At 43.0% G+C, this 20012-nt stretch overlaps 2 protein-coding genes across 2 annotated transcripts in view; one reads left to right on the plus strand and one right to left on the minus strand.

Moving 5' to 3' along the window:
* The window catches only part of RBKS (ribokinase), a 77493-nt gene extending 71854 nt beyond the window's left edge, over positions 1 to 5639 (plus strand). The window contains exon 8 of the mRNA XM_045844490.1: positions 5411 to 5639. Within this exon, the coding sequence (XP_045700446.1) occupies positions 5411 to 5584 (174 nt within the window). The 3' untranslated portion in view covers positions 5585 to 5639. The remainder of the gene's footprint in view (positions 1 to 5410) is intronic.
* A 1653-nt stretch (positions 5640 to 7292) lies between these two features.
* Positions 7293 to 17016, minus strand: MRPL33 (mitochondrial ribosomal protein L33). The gene is made up of 4 exons (XM_045844491.1): positions 16901 to 17016; positions 16022 to 16040; positions 13915 to 14021; positions 7293 to 7595 (listed from the first exon to the last, which is right to left on the minus strand). Exons 1-4 carry the CDS (start codon positions 16920 to 16922, stop codon positions 7546 to 7548), a joined length of 198 nt encoding a protein of 65 aa, XP_045700447.1. The 5' UTR covers positions 16923 to 17016; the 3' UTR covers positions 7293 to 7545.
* Positions 17017 to 20012: the final 2996 nt, after the last annotated feature.

Raw genomic sequence — 20012 nt, forward strand, 5'->3', positions numbered from 1 at the left:
AGATGTGGTCTCAGCCCTCAGTTTCCAAGGTGCCCCGACTGTACGCAGGCCTGGCCTGCACTCAAAACAGTCGTGTCCTAAATGTCCTCAGGAAAGTGCAAAGGAAAGTGAGATATTCAAAGGGAAGAAGATTCTTTTCAGCTTCAGGTCCTGCCTTCTCTCCTCCCTGCCTGCCTGGCTCCCACCTTTGCCACGGGGTGCAGTGTGCACAGAGCCTGGGATCAGCTGGGTGTGGGTGCAAACGGCAGCTCTGCCCCTGACGACCTGTGACCTTCAAGTTTCATGGGGGAGGACACTATAAAGACGAAGTGAAGTCATTCTGGCGTGTGTATTCAAGTACCCAGCTCTGCAGCCTCCTGATGCAGAGCAAACAGTAAAAGTTCACTCCGCCCTTACCTTTCTCCTCTGTGAAGGTGCCACACATAGTACTTTTCCACCCCTCTCGTGCTTAAATCTCAAAGAGCTTTTCCACTGTGTGAAGTAATGTGACTTTTAAGGTAGCATGTACTGGGCTTCACGTCCTTGGGCTGATGGTGCACCAGCCAGGAGCCTCCTTACTTCTCTGTGGTTGTGGACTCAGGGGACCGACTGCTGCCCTCCTGGTGACAGGACTGTGGGACTCACCCCCAGCCCCCCTGGCTCTCTTCTGTGCACGTGAGAAGGCGGAGACTTGGGCAATGGAGAGTCAGTTGAGCATGTAGCCCTGCTGAGGACTGGCCAGGGGTCATCGAGACGTGAGCTACACAGGATTTCCAGGCCCTCAGAAGCATTTCACACGTGCGATTGCCTCAGTCAAGGCCCTTGGTAGAAGACCAAAGCGACCAGTTGTGTTGCTGGCATGGGGCACTGGGTGCCGTCACAACAATGCTGCCACTAATGCCCCAGACCTCAGACTCTCTGCAGTCACTGTCAGAGCTACCAATGCTGTTCCCGGTCCCCTTAACTTTCAGGTGGGTGTCACTGCCGAGTCTGTAACTGCAACAGAAATTGCCCTGATGATGTGGGCATCCCCGAACACTGGGGAGAGCTTCGGTCAGTGCGCTGCCCTCCCACCTGCGGTAGATGTCCGCTTAACTAAGGAAGAACGGGAAATCATCCAGAGGCTGCAGCTGGTCAATCCGAAAATTCACAGGGTGACTGATGTTGATCTTGAAAACTTTTGTTAAATTTCTTTTACTAAACACTTCTTTTAATAAAATTTTTAATTTTTTAAAAGTAAAAGTTATAAGAAAGGTGCAGTACTCCAATATTCTCTTCACATAGTTATGCCAATTATTAGCATTTTGCCACATTTGTTTAATTGCTATCTCTCTAAATACACAAATGCACTTTTTTATGATGAGCCATTTGAGAGTAAGTTGCAGGTATCTTGATGCTGTGCTTTCTAATACTTCAGGATCGATCTCCTGAGAACAAGGACATAGACCACAACATAATTAAATTTAGGGACCTGGACACTGAACTAATCTTACGTGCCCAGCTCAGTAATGTTCTTTACGATCGTTTTGGTCCAGGAGCCAGTCCAAGACGATGTGTTGCGTTTTATTCATATGCAGCTCCTTTAATACGAAGCAGGTCCTCACCCTTTTTGTGTTCCTTGATATTGAGATTTCTTGAAAAGCACAAGCTCATTGTTTTTGTGGACTTTTTCTCAGTTTAAGTCAGTCTGATGCCTTCTCATGACCCAAGCTCGTTATGCATATTGGGTGGGAATACTGTCCGAGTAACCTTATATCCTTGTCCAGGCCCCATGTGGGGAGCGTGTGGTATCAGCTTCTCTCGTTATTGACATGCTGATCACCTGGTCAAGGTGGTGCCCCCAGGTTTTGCCACTGTAGAGCTACTCTTTTTCACTTCGTAATTAATAGGGAACCTGTGGGGAAATACTTCTAAACTTGAAAATATTTTGCCTTCAGCAAACCTTCATCCAGTAGTCCCAACGCATCCACTGATGATCTTGCCTGAATTAGTTGTTACTATGATAGGTGCCACGTGCCGATTTTCAAACTTCTGTATTCACTAGTTGACAGTCTCCTTTAAGGATGAGTTTTCCCTTCTCCATTATTTATTTTTTCATTGATTTATTTAATATCAGTATAATATCCACTCATGGATTCTTAATAACTTTTAATGGGATCTTAACAACTTACCTACTTTTGGAATCTGTCTCTTAGATAAATCACTGCTCCATTTTGTGGATGGGTCAACCTAATGGCACCTCTCTCATGAAGTACACTTAAGCATTTAATCATGGCCCCCGGATCTACAAAGGCAGACACAAAATAGAAAACATCTTTTCATGGGGACTGTTGGGGCGAACACGAAGGTGGCTGAAGTGTTTTGAGTAGCTGTGGCAAAATGTGGTGTTCTGGGAAAACAGAAAGGAATGGGGCCCTTTAAACAAAGGAAGGCAAGGGTCTTGCGTACGGACTGACGAGCAAGAGACAGTCAGGAAGACTGGCACAATCGCTGGCTTGGAGACCGCACGCAAACACCGGGGGAGGGGACTTGTCAGAGCAAGGTGGGGTGGGGAAGGGCAGGGAGAGAACCAATGATGGAACGGAATGGACGTGCCCAGCAGGTGGGGCGGGGGTGCAGAAGAACAGGGGAGGCCATGGGAGTAAGGCAGCAACGTGTGTCCATTGTTAACTGATTTTGAGTGGGAAGACTGAGGAGCTGGGAATGAGTCTCACAAAATACCTGAGGGAGATGTTAACAGTTTCATTTTGTTTATAGGAAAACTAAGTCACAAGGAATTTACATCAATTTTTCCTAATGCCACAAAGCTACTAAGTGACAAAGCCAAGATTTAAATACGAATCTGATTTCAGAGCCCACACTGCCACAAGGAAGAAAAACATCTTTAGCAGAAGAAAGGTAGAAATAGGGCTCTCCATATAAGGACAGGTAGGCTACAATATGCCAATCACAGCACTTAAATAAGCCGGGCCCACACGACGCCTATTATCAGCCACGCACTAGGCCCAGGGCACTTAAGAAATACTGCCTCCACTTCAAAATTCCTGCTCCTGCATGACTCAGTGCCCCCACCCCCACCTTTCTTAAAAACCCAGCTTTACTGGTATATATTTTTCAGATACCATTTTACATGTATGAGCCAATGAGTTTTGGTAAATGTATACAATCATTTAACCACCACCACGATCATAATACAGAACTTCTTATCACCCCAGAAATGTCCCTGTGCAGCCCCTTTGCAACTGATGGTCTGCAGCCCCTGGCCTGCTTTCTGTCACAACACTCTTGCCTCTTCTGGGATTTCATATAAGTGGAATAATACAATATGATATATAGTCTTTTGTGTCTGGCTTTTTCACTTAGCGTAATGCTTTTAAAGTTCGTCCACATTGTTGTATTAGCAGTTCAGTCCTTTATATTGCCAAGTAGTGTTCCATCATGTGGACGTACCACAGCCTGTTTACCCACTCATCAGTTCAAGGACATGTGGATCGTCTCAGATTTGGGGTGATTGTAAATAATGCTGCTATAAACATTCCCATCAGGTGGATATATATTTTCATTTCTCTTGGATAAATACCTAAGAGTATAAGTGTGTGTTAAGTGTTTTTAGGAAACTGCCAAACTATTTTCCAAAGTGTCTGTATCATTTTATATTCCAACAAAGTCTGGGTTCCAGTTGTTCCACTTCTACACCAAATCAGTATTTTCAGTCCTTCCTGTTTGTCTTCCTAATGACTAGGTAGTATTGTCTCATTACTTTGAATTTGCATTTCCCTAGTGTCTAATACTGTTGAGCATCTTTTTATATACTTATTTGCCAGCTGTATACTTTCTTGTTGAAGTATCTGGTTACACTTTCTTTTTTTTGCGTGTAAAGTTTTACAAATTTTTACACATTTTTATTGGATTACATTAGTAAGTTATAAGAATCCTTTATCAGATATGTTTTGCAAATATTTTCTCTCAGTCTGTAGCTTGTCCTTTGATAGTCTTTTGAAGGATAAAAGTTTTTAATTTTGATAAAGTCCAATTTATTCATTTTTTTAGTGTTTCATGCTTTTGTTGTCCTAAGAAATCTACAAGGTTAAAAAGATTTTCCCCTATATTTTCTTCTACATGTTATTTTAAGTCTTACATTTAAGTCTATGGTCTATTTAGACTTAATTTCGGTGTATGGTGTGAGGTAAAGGTTCATGTTTTTGCATATAAATATCCAATGGTCCCAGCACCATTTGTTGAAAGGCTACCCTCTCCTCCAGCGAATTACCTTGTTAAAAAGTAAGTTGACCATGTATCTGTGGATCTATTTCTAGATTGTCTTTTCTGTTCAAGTGACCTACAAACATCTGAACAGCTCTCACCACTTTCTGCATTAATTTTTAACACAAAAATGGCTAATTCTAGGGCTAGCACAGAGAACATATAAGACAAGATGAGCCTGGAACATCTTCTAATGTCAGATAATAAGAAAGCACTAAAAAAAAAAAAAAATGATGGGGGTATGTCAAGGAACACAGAGCTAACTGAAAGAACTCCCAGTGGCCAAAGCTGTAACAATTTGAGCAATAAAATAAATAATGTTGTATAGGATTATAACCCAAAGAATAAATATCCATGAGTTCATACTGATGTAAATACAGTTGAATAAATAAGTGAGGGGGGAAGACAGAAATCTCCCATAGAGAATTCCCAATAATTTATGCAGATTCTCCACCCTCAGGCAGGTAGAGCATAACTCCCTACCCCTTGGGTGTGGACCACACGTAGTGACTTGCCTCCAAGGAGGGCAGTGTGAGAAGAGGGGTGAGAGTGACTTTACAGTGGAGAAACATGGCAAGACTACCTTAGCCAAGTGACTGAGAACATCAGTGATAAGTCATGACGATAGGACGCACCCTTTGCTACGATGTGATGAGAGTGACATTTCACCTCTGTGGTCTTCCTCCCCAAAACCATAACCACAGTCTAACTCTGAGAAATGCAGACAAATCCCAGTGAAGGTGCATTCTCCAAAATACCTGACCAGTTTTCAAAACTATCAAGGTCATAAAAAAACGAAAGGAACACCTAAGAAACTAACACAGCCTACAGGAGTCTAAGGAGACATGACAAGTAAGTGTAATATGCAATGCTGGGTGAGGTCTTAGACCAGAAGGACATCATCGGCGAAACTAGTGAAACCCAAACACAGTGTGGAGTCCAGTTCACAATACTTCACCAGTATTTCCTTGGTCGTGTCGCTTTACCGCAGTAACGTGTTGACGGAACTGGGTATAGGGCATACGAAGACTCTCCCGTCATAGCCTCATAACTTTTCTGTGAATCTAAAACTGTTCTAAAACAAAACAGTACTTAAATATATTAAAAACACAAGTTTGGGGAAAAGAGGACTACACGCTTACCTCCACAACTGTACTTTTAATTACAGGGTGCTGGTGACAGTTTTGTGGGAGCTCTGGCCTTCTACCTGGCGTACTACCCCGGTCTGTCCATGGAGGAAATGCTCCGGAGGTCCAACTTCATCGCGGCGGTCAGCGTGCAGGCTGCAGGAACCCAGTCGTCTTACCCACACAGAAAAGACCTGCCACTGCGCTTGTTTTGATTGCTGGGAACTCTGAAACAAATATACCTGGAAATAAAACATACTTGGGAATGGACACTCTTAACTAGCAGCTTACTATAAAAGGTCCTCTTCCTTCTTTGCAAATACTATGTTCATTTACTAAGTCATCCTCCAGTTTACTTTTTTTTTTTAATTTACAATGATTAATTTCTTTGCTTTTCATGCAAGAGCTAACCAGAAGGAAGGATTCCATGACCTGGACCTGTACAAAGATTACCATCACTCAAGAACCTGCAAACTCTTGCATTTGTACTACTGCAAGAGTACTCTTGCAGTACTCATGCCAACAGGTCATGAGTACTGTGTGTACACCACACAGCCGAGGCTGTGGACAAGTGTCTGGAGTCAGAGCAGAGAATGTTGCACAAGGGGATGGCGACACAGGAGTTGGACTGCTCAAGCAGTTCCTGAGAGGGGCAGCTGATACTCAGCTTTGGCTTAGTGGTTTCAAAGCCTCTGATTTTGCAAGAGAAGCCAGAAGTTTTGGATGTTTATTGGACTCTGTTTCAGAGTTTAACTGTCAGCAGCTCATCTTTTAAAAATGTAGAAACCACCTGGGACCACATTCAGCCCATGTGCTGAGTAGACAAGTCATTGGTTAAGCCAGACTTTTTTTTTTTTTTAAGGCAATTCATGCATGTCACAGACACTTTACATTGTACGTAGCTAATAGGATCAGGTGAAACATTTTTCTTGTAACCCAACGCCATTATGTATAGTTTCTATCTAAACATAGCCAAGATCTCACCTATTATTGCTTTGAACCAGAGCTTTAACAGAAGATGCCATAAAACAGCTGACTGACTATAATGCCATGGGCCTCTAAGGCGCAACAACTGTCTACACCTAATTCCTTTTCCAGAGAGCTGTTCTTGCATCTCCTCAGAAGACACAGACGGGGCCACGGGGAGGGGACACCTGTTATTTTGAAACAGTATTGGTTTCTTAATGCTGGTGGTCATGCTGGACACTCTCCCTCTCCCACAAATGCTTTAAATGGGGTAGGGTGTGAGCCAGCAGAGCTCAAGAAATGAGCTGTTCCTTCTTACCTTCAGCCAGAAACTTGACAAGATGAAAACTGAGCAATTTTGAAAATCTGTGGGAAACAACAGTTTGAGGGAGAAAGTATATATCAGGGTAGGGCAGGAGTCCTTATCAAACATTAGGGATTATCAGTGGAATTTTCAAGCTGGCTAGCTGTGCAGTAACATCCAGCCCCAGGGCCCTCATTATAGCTTTGTGGAAAAAACACTGTAGTGCCTCTTACTAAAGAAAAAAAATTTAAGAGACAAAGGAGTCAAAGGTTGTCCTAGAAAACCCTGGATACTGCTTTCATGACCTGAGTTTGACAACATGGACCAATGGCATTTTCCCTAATTATACAAACAAATCACAGAAGTTCTCACGGTCCCTTTGGTGTTAGAGGGCTGAGGCTGGCTCCCTTCTTATCACTCCTGCTCACCTTTGCCATCTGTTATTACATGGGAGTTGTTTTCGAGAACACTCTGGACTGTGGCTCTGTCTTTTCTGTGCAATACAAGGAGGAATTGCCTGGAAACTCTTGCACAAGTCCCATTGTGAAAATCTTCTTTCATGATGTGAAACAATGGTTATTTTTTAGTAATGTAGTTGTGTTTTTCATTTCAAATAGTGGGGGAAAACATCACTAAGAGACAATAGCACAGGCTATTTTAATATTTTTTTTATTAAGGGCCATAAAAATACCCAGAAAGATAAATAAATGTGATACAGTGATATATGTCCTAATATGAAGAACTCTCTTTCACCGCATTGTTCTCCTTCACAATGGCCTTCAAATCACAGGAGGCAGTGGTTCCGTGTCATTTCCTCTCCTTTCATTACATGCTGCAGAAGTTCTGAATCAGGATCCCACCCTCAGTCTTCTCATTTATAAATCAAATTCATTTTCAATCCATTGTTTAGAGGGAGCGTATTTTTTTCTGTTCCACAAAGAGGACTTTTGTTTTCACTACAGAAGGAGAAAACAGGGTTATGGCAGAAAACTAGGAGTTATCATCACCATTCTCTAACAAAAATAACATCTTCAACCATGAGCCCTCTCCCTGCTCTTATTTCACTTTCCTTTGACAGGAGGATGGAGTGGCCTTGCAAACCCAGTTCCTCAATCCCAGAGGCCAAAGACGACTAGAGAAAATGGTGAGGAAAAAAGGAAGGTCCAGCCAAGCAGCGGCACCCTTGGTACCCTACAAGGTCACATTTCAACCACTATGAAATATTCAAATTAAAAAATAAAATTATGGGCAAAAGATAGAAAACACTTGATGTAACTTCACCCAGTTAACACCCACTCTCGGAGGAGGTACGCAAGGCCAGACTGGAGCTGGGCTCTGGAAAAAGAGCAGTGAGAACTCAGCAGACCACGGAAGAAAAGGCAGCCTGGCTGAGGGAGTAAAATACACGTTAAGTCTTGTGCTTTCCACAGATGGTTTCAAATACCCAAAAAAGGATTTTCTAGTCTGGTAATAGAATTAACACAATAACCACAATCACATTATTATAAATAGAAGAGACTTAGTTCTCCGAAACAAAACCCAAACAAAAGTGGTAACTGGCCAGATGAAAGATGCTAGGCAGTAAGGTTTTCCTAGTTCCTATCTAATGCCCTGTAGTACTCCACTAACTGCATATCTATCTATCTATCTATCTATCTATCTCTCTCTCTCTCTCTCTCTCTCTCACACACACACACACACACACCTCTCTTATTCTTCTTTGCCAAAAACAGTGCACCTAGGAAGACCTAGAACTCAAACAACGATGACATAACAACTCACTTGTCCCTACCATACAAAGATATTTTAGCTTTGTTTTTTTCTTCTTCTTCTATAATTAACATGGACACTCTGTATAGGAGATTCCCAAACTGTCTATAATTAAGAATTAGCTAGGGAGCCTACTGAAATAAATTCCTGCTTCCTGCCCCTACCCCTATGCTAATTCTGGTTCAGTAGATGCACAGTAGGACTGAAAGTCTGTATTTTTAAAATCCTCATGATTCTAATGGGCATTTGAATTTAAGAACCATTAACTAGACAATAGAATTTTATCTGTAATATCAATAAAAATAAAATATACATATTATATTTTATTGTAATGAAAATAAAATATACATATTATAATAAAAATAAAATATACATAGGGGTATTTTTAATATACTTCACATCATCTAATATTAAATATAAGTAGGACTGATGTTCCTTCAAAGGCCGAAGAGGACTACAAAGCATTATGAAATTATAGTAAAAAAACAAATCGTTTCCTATCAGACAGTATTATTCATTGTAAGAAATATTTCCCAATGTTTTTCTACACAGAGCTAAAAAGACAGATAAAAGAAGGAATCCATCTTACTGATAATCAATCAGGAGATTGTGTGACTGTGAACAGGATGAACTGATGAGGATAGGTGAAGCAAGGCTTTATTTATGAAAATTTTAAATTCACTGCATTCATTCCCTTAATTCAAAGAATAAATACTTAAGTCCACAGAGTCAGGCAGCGTGGAGTTCACAGGAGAGTAAGGAGGGTCCTTGGGCCTCTGATGTAGAGGAATGGCAGCCAGGGGCAGGAAAGGCAGCAAAAGGAGGGAATGGCAGCCAGAGGCGGGAATGGCAGCCAGAGGCGGGAATGGCAGCCAGAGGCGGGAAAAACAGCAGGGCTTCAAGGCCTTCAATGCTACGCCAACCACAGGGGAAGGCCCTGATTAAGAAAAAAGGAAAACTAGGAAGATTAATGCGGCTCCAAGACACAGAAACAGGAGGCCTGGAGTCAGAAGGCTGGGTTCAGACCTCAGCCCCACCATTTCTCTGCTGTGAGTCCCTGAGCAAACTTCTCAAAACCCCCTCCCTCAGTTTCTCTCCCTGTGGGAGGGTAACTCCCACTGTCTCCCCCGGTTGCTGCCAGGTACACAGTGAACACTCACTACATGCTGGTCAAGCTGAAATGACACCCTGCTATCTACACCCAAAAACATAAATTAATTTTGTCAAAGCATTTGCTGCTTAATACATAAAAGAATGAATCTGTCAAGTTCTTTTCCCTGCATCTAACCAAAATCTATTCTGCTTCAATTAGAGTCTGTATTGTCCTGTTTAGTCATCCACGGCATTAAAACTGACAAGTTTTCCTTTTCTTTATGATAAGCCTTCATATATTTAACAGAGTTTAATAAGCTTATGCCTCAGCCTTTAATCCTGCTCAGAAACTCGCATCTAGTTCTAGACAAGGAAGAGTTGCGTGGAAGGACATCGGCTGGTTCCAGCCACACAGCACACTCTGAAATGCTTGAGTGAGTGAGAATTTTTCTGTCTCCTTACCTGACTGCCTTCCTAAAGCAGACTAACAAAACATTTCCCTTAAACCAACCGTCTACTTACTGCAGTAAAATACGCTGGGAGAATTGCCAAGGTATTTGGTACCCTAAGCAATGGGCAGGCCCCAAGGCACATATCAGCACGCAAGCCTGCAGGGTATTCACTAAGTATTTAGTAGATGGGCAGAAAGCCAAGCAGTCTGATGTCCCAGAACATTCTCTTCTTCTGGAAAGACAAAGTGTGCTGTCAAGGCTCAGACCGACCACTCCTTATCACAAAGGTCCTAATCAGCTGTTTAAAATTTATATATGGATCTTTCTCCCACTTTCCACTTACGGTCAGAACTACTTATGATTGTACCCTTCCCCAACCTCAAAACTTACAATCAATCCAACAGTAAGTCCTTAACCAGAGTCCCCTGGATATCCATGGGGGCCAAGGGGACAGTGGCTCTAGGAACCTCGTCCCACACCCAGATACCAAAATACATGGATGCTCGAGTCCCTCACATAAATGGGGCAGTGTCTGCATATACCTGCACACATCCGCATTACTTTAAGTCATCTCTAGATTACTTATAACACCTAATATATGTAAATGCTATGCAAATAGTTGCTATATTGTGTTGTTTAGGGAATGAAAGGGGAAGTCAGTACATGTTCACTACAAACACAACCATCATAGGCCTAACTACATAGCACACATCAAGCAAACTCCTAACTCCCCCACAACCCCACCATATTTCCAATGTGCAGTTGGTTAAATCCAGATACAAAACCCATCAACACAGAGAGCCACCTAAGGATGAAAATTCCAATATATTTTCATACTTAAAATATTATAGAGGTTATTCGATCAACATTTATTAATGGGGTACAAGTTCCTGAAAACTCTACAGGAGCTAAGATGCTAGAAAAACAATAGGCACAGCTCCTTTTATTACACCTTTGCTTTACTGTGCTTTGCAGATAACTGCATTTTTTTACAAAGTGAAGGTAAGACTTTCAACCAGCAAAAAGACTGTTAATTCACTGAATGCTCAGATGATGGTTAGCTATTTTTAGCAATAAAGTATTTTAAATTAAGGTACATACATTGTTTTTTTAGACATAATGCTATTGTATACTTAATAGACTACAGTATAAACATGACTTTCATATTCCCTGGGAAAGCAAAAAATTCATGACTCACTTCATTGCAATATTGCAGTGGTCTTGAACTAAACCTGGAAGGTCTCCAAGGCATACCTCTATTTTATTGTAATAGTTCATCATTTTGAGTTTTCACCAACTGATTCAAAGAAGTCAGAGGGAGAAAAACACCACACCAATCCAAACTCATATTGCTGTGGTCTGAATGTTTGTGTCCCAACCACCCCGAATTCACGTATTGAAATCCTAACCCCAAAAGATGATGGTATTTTAGGAGGCGGGGGTTTGGGGAGGTGCTTTGGTCATGAGGGTGGCCCCTTCATGAATGGGGCTAACGATCTTATAAAAGAAACCTCACTGGGCATGCGTGCCCTTCCAGCTTGTGGAAGGAACAGGCTATGAACCAAGAGGGCCCTCACCAGAAAGTGATCACGGCTAGCACCTTGATCTTGGACTTCCCAGGCTCCAGAACTCTGAGAGACAAATTTCTGTGGTTGATAAGCCACCCAGTCTGAAGTATCTTGTTACAGCAGCCCAAATGGACTAAGGCACACAGCTTATCATTCTAGTAATTTTCCACCATATTGAGTATTTTCCACCTGAATTTCAGATGTCATCCTGAAATTCAGACTCCTGATCATCAGGCACAAACCTAGAATTCCCTTTTTATTACAATAAAGAATGATCAGAAAATTTAACACCACAAAAACAGCAAGGAACTTCATTTGTTAAAGAACAGAACTCGACCTAGCTGGCGCAGCTCAGTGGATTGAGCGCAGGCTGCAAACTAAAGGGTCTTAGATTCGATTCCCAGCCAGGGCACATGCCTGGGTTGCGGGCCAGGTCCCCAGTGGGGGCCACGTGAGAGGCAACCACACACTGATATTTCTCTCCCTCCCTTTCTCCCTCCCTTCCCATCTCTAAAAATAAATAAACAAAATCTTAAAAAAAAAAAAAAAAAAGAACAGAACTCACACAATTTTAAGGTGACAACTGCTTCTCAGAGCCTGTTTTAAATGCCTCCTCATATTGGTACAGCCCTTATTTTTTGAAGGAGCTTTATTCTTATTTTTCTTAGACAAATGATGAATGCAACACAACGAACAGTGGTTGTAAGACCTTCTTAACAAACTCCAAAGCAGCTAAGAATGTAGCTGGCAGCCAGCACTCGCACTAATGCCTGACCAGAGGTCCTGTGGCCATAAGTAGGGTTTAGCCTCCTGTGAAATTTCTCAGTGACAGATCCCTACATAGAGTGGTTCAGGGCCTGGCTCTGGAGTCAGTCCTGAGTTCAGATCTTTGTTTTGTCACATTGGCTGTGTGTCCTTGACTAAGATCCTTGGCAGCAGAGTCCCTGTCTATAAAACGGGATTCAGACTGCCCAGAGACGGCAGGTGCTTGCGTGATGCTGGGTTCATAGCATCTGAAAACACGAAGGCTTGTGCAGGCAAGCAAAGCATACAAAGCCTCCTACTTTGTCTGGGTATCACAAGTACTAGTTTGTTTCTTCCTTTCAGAGATCACTGTCTTTTGTTGCCTGTATTATCCTTTTTTTAGTTGTTGTTTCAGGTGGGAAGGTAAATTCATTTCCGGTAACAAAATCTTGACCAGAAGCGAGACTCTGTGAGTTCTTGTTCTTAATGAAAAAGTTGATGATGAGGTTAAGTACCTGTCCTTTATTACCTAATGGATTAATTTTGGTTAATAAGATTCTGGTACCAATTCCAACTCTGATCACCAAATGGATGTCTTACAATTCAACTCAATTCTGACACCATCTACCTGGAGATGGTAACTCAGGAAAGGCCAGGTGGGAGCGGCGCACGGCATGGTATGGGGAAGGGGCACAGAGCTTCCAGAGCCTCTTGGAGCACGCCCCTCTCCTGGAACCCCCACCTGTTCGCCAGCCCAAGCTCCAGCACGGCCCTTAGTGAGAAGCCATCATAAAGGTGCTGTTTAAAATCAAGGGCAGAAAAATGAAATGCATGGCCCCAGGTTTTCAAATAAGTAATCTGTTTGCTAGTTTCTTTTGCATCAATGTGTTCATGAAGTCCAGAACCCAGACAGGCTGCCACCAACAGAAACCAGGTGCTGACTCTCGTCTGCGAGCAGGCAGTCTGGCCTTGGGAACGCTCGTCCCTTTGGAACAAATACTTCTATACATTGAGGCCATTTCAAGTTACCACTTACTATGGTGTTTCAGCAGATGTATAAACCAGAAAATGAAACTTCCTACCCTCCTGCACTAATATATAAAAACCCTACTTCTTGAACTCAAATCTGGACCTAATTACTTGCCTCTGACAGACAGATGGTCCCAGGAGAACATTCCCTCTCCTTCTCAAGACACTCAACTCTTTCTGGTTCCAGAACAATACCACCTATTCTCTTCACATGGCGGTTTCTCACCTCAGACCTCTGGTTAGCGACCGTCTACAAGAGAGACGGTCCCTGATCCATCCTATTTAAAGTTGAGATCCACCTCCTCCCAACTTCATCCTCTATCTCAGCATCCTGCTTGTTTCTCTCACAGCACTTAGCATACTTTGCATTTTTCCCTTTCTCTCCCTTCCAAATCAGACTGTAAGTGCTGAAAGTGCAGGGGCTGAGCCTGTCTTGCGTCCTGGTATTTCCCAGCACCAGGGATAGTAACCGGCACCACAGTAAACATTCAGTACATGCTTGCTGAATGCATGCTAATGTCTAAAGGGCAAAAAAAACACATGTACAGCAACAGTCTGGAGAGAGCAACAGGCCTTGAACACATTTGAATTTATTGTGGAGTAACTTTTCCGAATCTTACCAAATGGATCATAATGTAGTAGAGTCAGTTTCTCCCCCAGTCGGCTTCTCTTAGCGTTGAAAGAGTAACCTGTCCCAGCTTGGCTTACCATTCTCACCAGGATGTTCCTAAGATTTAAAAGTAAGGTGTTAGACGCTGAAGAAACAGATTAAAATCAATCGTAAAGGATAGCACATTTCGAGAGCCCTACAGAGTAGTACTAGTTGTGAGATATCACTTGGCCCTAAGAAGGTTCAGTTCTAAGACAGACTACATTTTCTGTAAGTCACAATTTCAATGGTTTCCATTCCCAAAGTTTGTTCCATTACACAGAGTGCCTTGGCAATGACCTAACCAAAGCAACAAGAACAATCAACCCACATTGTAGGAACAGACTTGGACACCCGCCTCTCAGAAGGAACAGAGGTCAGGAGGAAAACAAAATTCAAACGTACTGGTGGCCACAGGTGGCCAGTCAGGGAGTCAGGAAGACGGCTGTGTCAGAAGAGCCCTGTCTATCAGGGATGAGCAGTAAGAGTAAAATCAGGAAGAGACAAAATTAAGGGATTAGAACTTTTCCATTTCTATAATGTGAAACTTTGTTCCTCTTCATATATTTCATTTAAGTTACAGTCCTTGAGAGCATAAAGTTCATGTTCTGCCTCACTGGACTTCTTAATACCTCCTACTGTTCGTTACTTTTTCATGTGTCTTGTCTCCCCATGTGGCCCAGGCTGCTTTATTTCTCATCTAGTGCCAGAAAGAATATCTAAGACATTCTTAGAAGCATCTAAGACATATTACACATCTTTGCATCCCTTTCCTTGTTAGTTAAGCAGCATATAGTATTTGCTGGTTAAGAGACAATAATTAGCTATTCATTCAAAAAGATTTAATAAAAATTTATTAAGCCCTGGCTGGGTGGCTCAGTTAGTTGTCTTGTTCCGTACACCAAGGAAGGTTGTGGGTTCAACCCCAGGTCAAGTGCATATAAGGAGGCAACTGATCAATGTTTCTCTCACATCTCTCCCTCTCCCTCTCTCCCTCTCCCCCTCTCCCTCTCCCTCTCTCTCTCTCTCTCTCATCTCCACCCCCTCTCTTCCTCTTTCTCTAAAATCAATAGAAAAGTCCTTGGGCAAGGATTAAAAACAAAAATCTACTAAGTGCTTACTCTGTGGAAAGCACAATGGGAAATATAAAATTACATTAAGCCTGCATCTGTACCCTCAAGAAACTAACAGTATTGTATACAAGGTGAAAAGGTCTGTAAGGCAAAACATGTATGACAAATGTCACAGGAAGGATACAAAGGACATGAGACAGGGAGTAGCTCTAAAGAAACCAAAGGCATAAGAGATTCCTACAGAACCCAAAGGTGGGAAATTCTAACGTGAACAACTGGATTGTGGGGAAAGCTACATGAATCAATAAAAGCTACTGGGGGTTGGGGGGCAGGCAGGGAACGACCAATACACGTTTCTCATTAAATTTACCCCCCCAAAAAAACCCTAGTCTTGAGGATTTGTGATGTTTGTGATATTTCCTGGGTTGTAAGCAAAGGCTCCTTTAGAATTTTCCTATTTTTAACACACACACACACACAATGTTACTGTCTATAAAAATTTTAAGGTAACAGTTTAGTATTTATAGTCTCTGGTACATCACGAATTCTTTAGTCTTTGCTATTCTGAAATGCTTATACCGTGAGTGCAAAGGATTACAAAACTCACTGAAACAGGCTGTGTGGTTTAATCAAATCACAGCGGGTTCTGCTAGATTCCTGTAGTGGGCTCCAAACAGCCACTGGTCCTCCAGCTGAGGCGACAGAAATGTGATGGCGGTCCAAAGACAGTGTGGGGACCCTGACGGTTTCTTTAGGAACACGACAGCAAGAGCTCCTTTAAGTAAATATTTGCATATTCACTTAAGAAGGTCAGTTGGGCAGGAGGAAAAAGTGTTTTTTGAGGAGGTTCATTAGGCCACAATAATTCATCAAGTAAGCAGTGCTCAAACCAACTTTTAGGAAATCGAGGCCAAATGCTTAGTTTAATATAAGGGTGTATTGGCAGCAGCTGGACTAAGGAATGTAACACAAAGAAGTTTTTAAAACAAAGAAAGTTTTACTTACTTTGACTTGCTCTTGGCAACTTTTTGTGGCAAGGAGAGGTTGAAAGAGAAGAGAAAAATATCGATTTACTATCTTATGCAAAGTTCATATAAATGCCATTAATAACTAAAAATATTTACATCATGAAGTATGCCATGGGTTGTCACTCCAGAACTACTGCCTAGCTAGCAGGGATCTCGTCCGGACTTTACACAAGGATGATAAAAAGAGCCAATCAGACCAACACAATTCTGGATGGAATGCTTTGCACAATCTCTTTTCAGTCGGACTGCCTCTGAAATCTTTCCAGAGTAATACCTGCTCCATTCGTTCTTTCTAAGGTGCAAATATCTGCACTGGAACAAGCCCCTTGTTTGACAAGCTAACCGGGTGAGGGAGGGAAACCAAATCTAACCGGGAAGTCGGGCTGGTGCAGCGAAGGGTACCGTCCTGGGAGACGGCGCCCTTCTTCCGCTGCCCATCTGTGTGACCCAGAGTAAGTGCCCGCCCCCCACCTCGGAAGCCCCGTCCTTATCCTTAGAGTGCCGAAGGGGTGGACTGGACGTCCCGGGGTCTCTCCCAGTCCGGACGCCCAGGGATTCTGCGGACACATCCCTACCGAGGGCGGGGAAAGCGCCCCCTTCCCGCTGACCACATCGACTGTGCCCGCGCACCACAAGCAGACCCCGTAGCCCCGAAGACCCCCGAGACCCACAGGCCCCGCAGCGCCGCGCGCCGCGGGGCATGCCGGGCACTGTAGTTCTGAGGCCTGGGAAGGCCGCCGTGGCCGCTTCCCCGCCGGCGCGCGCACTCCGCCCCGCTCCGACCCGGGTCTGCCTGTCACCACCGCGCGCTCCTGACGCAGACCTCGCCGCCACCGCGTTCTGCAGCCCCACTTACAGGAGACAGCGGACAGGAACATGGTGACGACACCCCTGCAGCCTCCGTTAGGTGCCTCAAGTCCCCAGAAAACTGCTTCCGGGGCACAGGACTGTTCCGGAACAGGAGGTCAGCCACAGGCCCACAGCCACGCCCCCTCGGATTTAAACCTGGAGCCCCGACGCGTTCTCTAAGTGCCAGGTGTTTTGTTTTCGCGGTGGGGGATGTTGGAGTCCCCTTCCTTTTGGTGAGAGACTTTGCAGCGCTCAGAATTGGCGCCCCAGGCCCTGTGCCCTACTTCTGGATCAGAGCTAGGTGCTTTCCATACTTGTTTGACTAAGTAATAGCAACCCACCTACGTTAAAGCCACAGAAAGGGTATGTGTTTCTCACCGCTCCAGGCTGACTCGGGCTTTTTTTTTTTAGGCAGCCCTAATAACTTATGTAGAAAGGGAAAGTGGGTTCCACAAGTTAGCGAGAATCTGGCTTATATAGACAGATGGTCCTACACCTGGTTCCTGCGATTGGTCCATCCTCGTGCAAATGAGGACTCCAAAGACTCCTAGTTTGAGTGGTCTAAAAGTAAGGGTCCTAATTGGCTAGAATGGAGCCACTCAATACTGGCCACTCAATACTGGTCATCCAGATGCTCAGGATGGGCGGTGGGGGAGATAAAGCTGCACAGCCCCAACTGGACAAGGAAAGCATAAATCCTAATGGCTGAAATAGGCAGGATTCCAGGAACTATTTTATAAGGGCTGGCGTAGGTAAAACAACAGTGGAGGCAGGCCGGTCATTGGTTCAGTGCAGGCTTCTCCCTGAACTGCAGTTTGCATGAGAGTCCCCTATGTAGAAATATCTGCTAGGCTTTGTTTTGCTTTGTTTTGTTTTGTTTTGTTTTGAGCCCAGTGAAACCTCCAGGAGACCTTCTAGGTAGGTATCTCCTTTCTCAGGGTCCACAGTTTCTAGGAGGGCAGGACCCTGTACATCTTGTTAACTGCTGTATCTAAGCATCTAGCACAGTGTCAGGAATGAGTAAGTAAAATTAGGAACTCTCACATAATTTGCTTAATGTCACAAAACTAGTAAGTGGCTGAGTTAGAACTGCATTCTAACTGCAAAGCCTCATGCCTTTCCCACTAGACTTTGGGACCTACAAGAATTGAAGAATCTTCAATTCTTCATGTCTCTGCAAGGAGCAGGGACCTCTTCAACACCATGGACTTCATTGTCGACCTCATTTCCCAACAAATAAAAAGGACTTTTAGGTTTTTTTCTAATCTGTGATTTTATCAATATATTAAATCTTACAAACACGTGAAATAAGAGTCATTCTCATGGGCCCTAGCTGGTGTGGCTCAGTGGGTTGAATGGCCTGTGAACTAAAAGGCCACTGGTTCGATTCCCATCAGGGCACATGCCTGGGTTGCAGGCTCAGTCCACAGTTGGGGCGTATGGGAGGCAACGGATTGATATTTCTCTCACACATCAATGTTTCTCTCCCTCACTTTCTCCCTTCCTTCCTCTCTTTTTAAGAGTAAATAAACTCTTTTAAAAAAATCATTCTCATGGATTATCCTCACTGAAAGTAATAAAATAAAGAGAAAATTGAGTTCTCCAACACAATTCAACTCAATTTGTAAAATTAGGACTGTCCTTGCTCTTAATATCTCTAATGTTTATTTTACCCTCTAATAAGTTTTGATCTTCACCTTCCCATCATCTGACTCCCACAACTGAGCGCTCCCTAGGTGCCCAAATCCTTCCTTACCTTGTATAGTTCAGCTACTGACAAGCAAAAGCTTCAGGTGTTCAAGAGGGTAAGGTTTCTTATCTAGGTAATTCCTTTAGGGGATTTATAAGAAAAGAACACAGGACTAGAAGCCCAGGAACACGAATCCTAGTCTTTGTTGTGTTCCTTGGAAAGTCATTTCAACTCTGCAGACCTCAGTTTCATGCTCAGTGTAGGCACTGGATCAGTGGTTCTCGTCCCCAAGGGTGCACCAGTCACCTGTGGTCTTTTAAAGACTCGCCTGGCAGGGGTGAGGTGCAGACCCATGAAGTAAGCCCCCCACACACGATTTTCTATAAAGAAGTATTTTAAATATATCAACAGGTTGACACGATAGTACAGTAAACAAACTACCTAATGTAACAATTGTTAATATTCTGTATCCGTATATATTAAATTTAAATATGTACATATAATATGTAGTTAGTGCTTTTTGCTAAGCTGTGTGAAATAAATAGCAGACATAACAATTTTTCAGCCCTAAATATTGAAGTACCCCTAAATACTTAAGTATGTCTCTCAAAAATAGGATCATTATAACTACAGTGTGTACTGTTTTTATTCCTTAAAAAGTTAATAATAGTTTCATAATATCTATACCATATTTAAATTATCTTTTGTGGCTGGTTTCTTCAAAAGCAATATCCATTCAAGATTCACTTATTGCCTTTTGTTGTTATAAATCTTTAATCTCTTTCAAATCTAAAACGAAACCTCTCTTTTTTAAATCCTTACCCAAGAGTATTTTTTATTATTGATTTTTAGACAGAGAAGAAGGCAGAGGAGAAAGAAAGAGGGAGAGAGAGAAGTATCAATGGTAGAAAGAAACACCGATTGGTTGCCTCCAATACGTGCCCCAACTGGGGGCTGAACCCACAGCCTACATATGTGCCCTGACCAGGGATCGAACCTGCACCCTTTTGGTGCATGGGACAATGAACTGAGCCACTCGGCCAGGGCCCCTCCCTTATTTTTTTAATGACACTGAATTTTTAGTGACTGAGTTTGTTTCCTATGGAGTCTCCCATAGGTTGGATTTGTCTGATCGTGTTCTTATGGTGTCATTTTATTTGTTTTTCTATTCCCTGTATTTCCTGTAAGTTGGAAGACAAATCTAAAGTAGATTTGAGTGGAATCCACCTAAAACATTTTTGACAAGAGGACGTCCTAGGTGATGCCCTCAACTTCGTATCACAACATGTCCTGAGACCCAGAATGTCAGGCTGTCCCTCTGCAAGTGCCAGCGAGGGTGATCTCCAGATCTCTCTGCTGTAAAAGTAGATGTTCTCTCTCTCTGCAGATTTCTGGGGGGTAATACTTTGGCACATGAAAATATGCTGTT

Source organism: Phyllostomus hastatus, unplaced genomic scaffold (assembly GCF_019186645.2).
Source record: "Phyllostomus hastatus isolate PE091 unplaced genomic scaffold, TTU_PhHast_1.1 phas_contig_402, whole genome shotgun sequence".
In the NCBI taxonomy this organism is placed as follows: domain Eukaryota; kingdom Metazoa; phylum Chordata; class Mammalia; order Chiroptera; family Phyllostomidae; genus Phyllostomus; species Phyllostomus hastatus.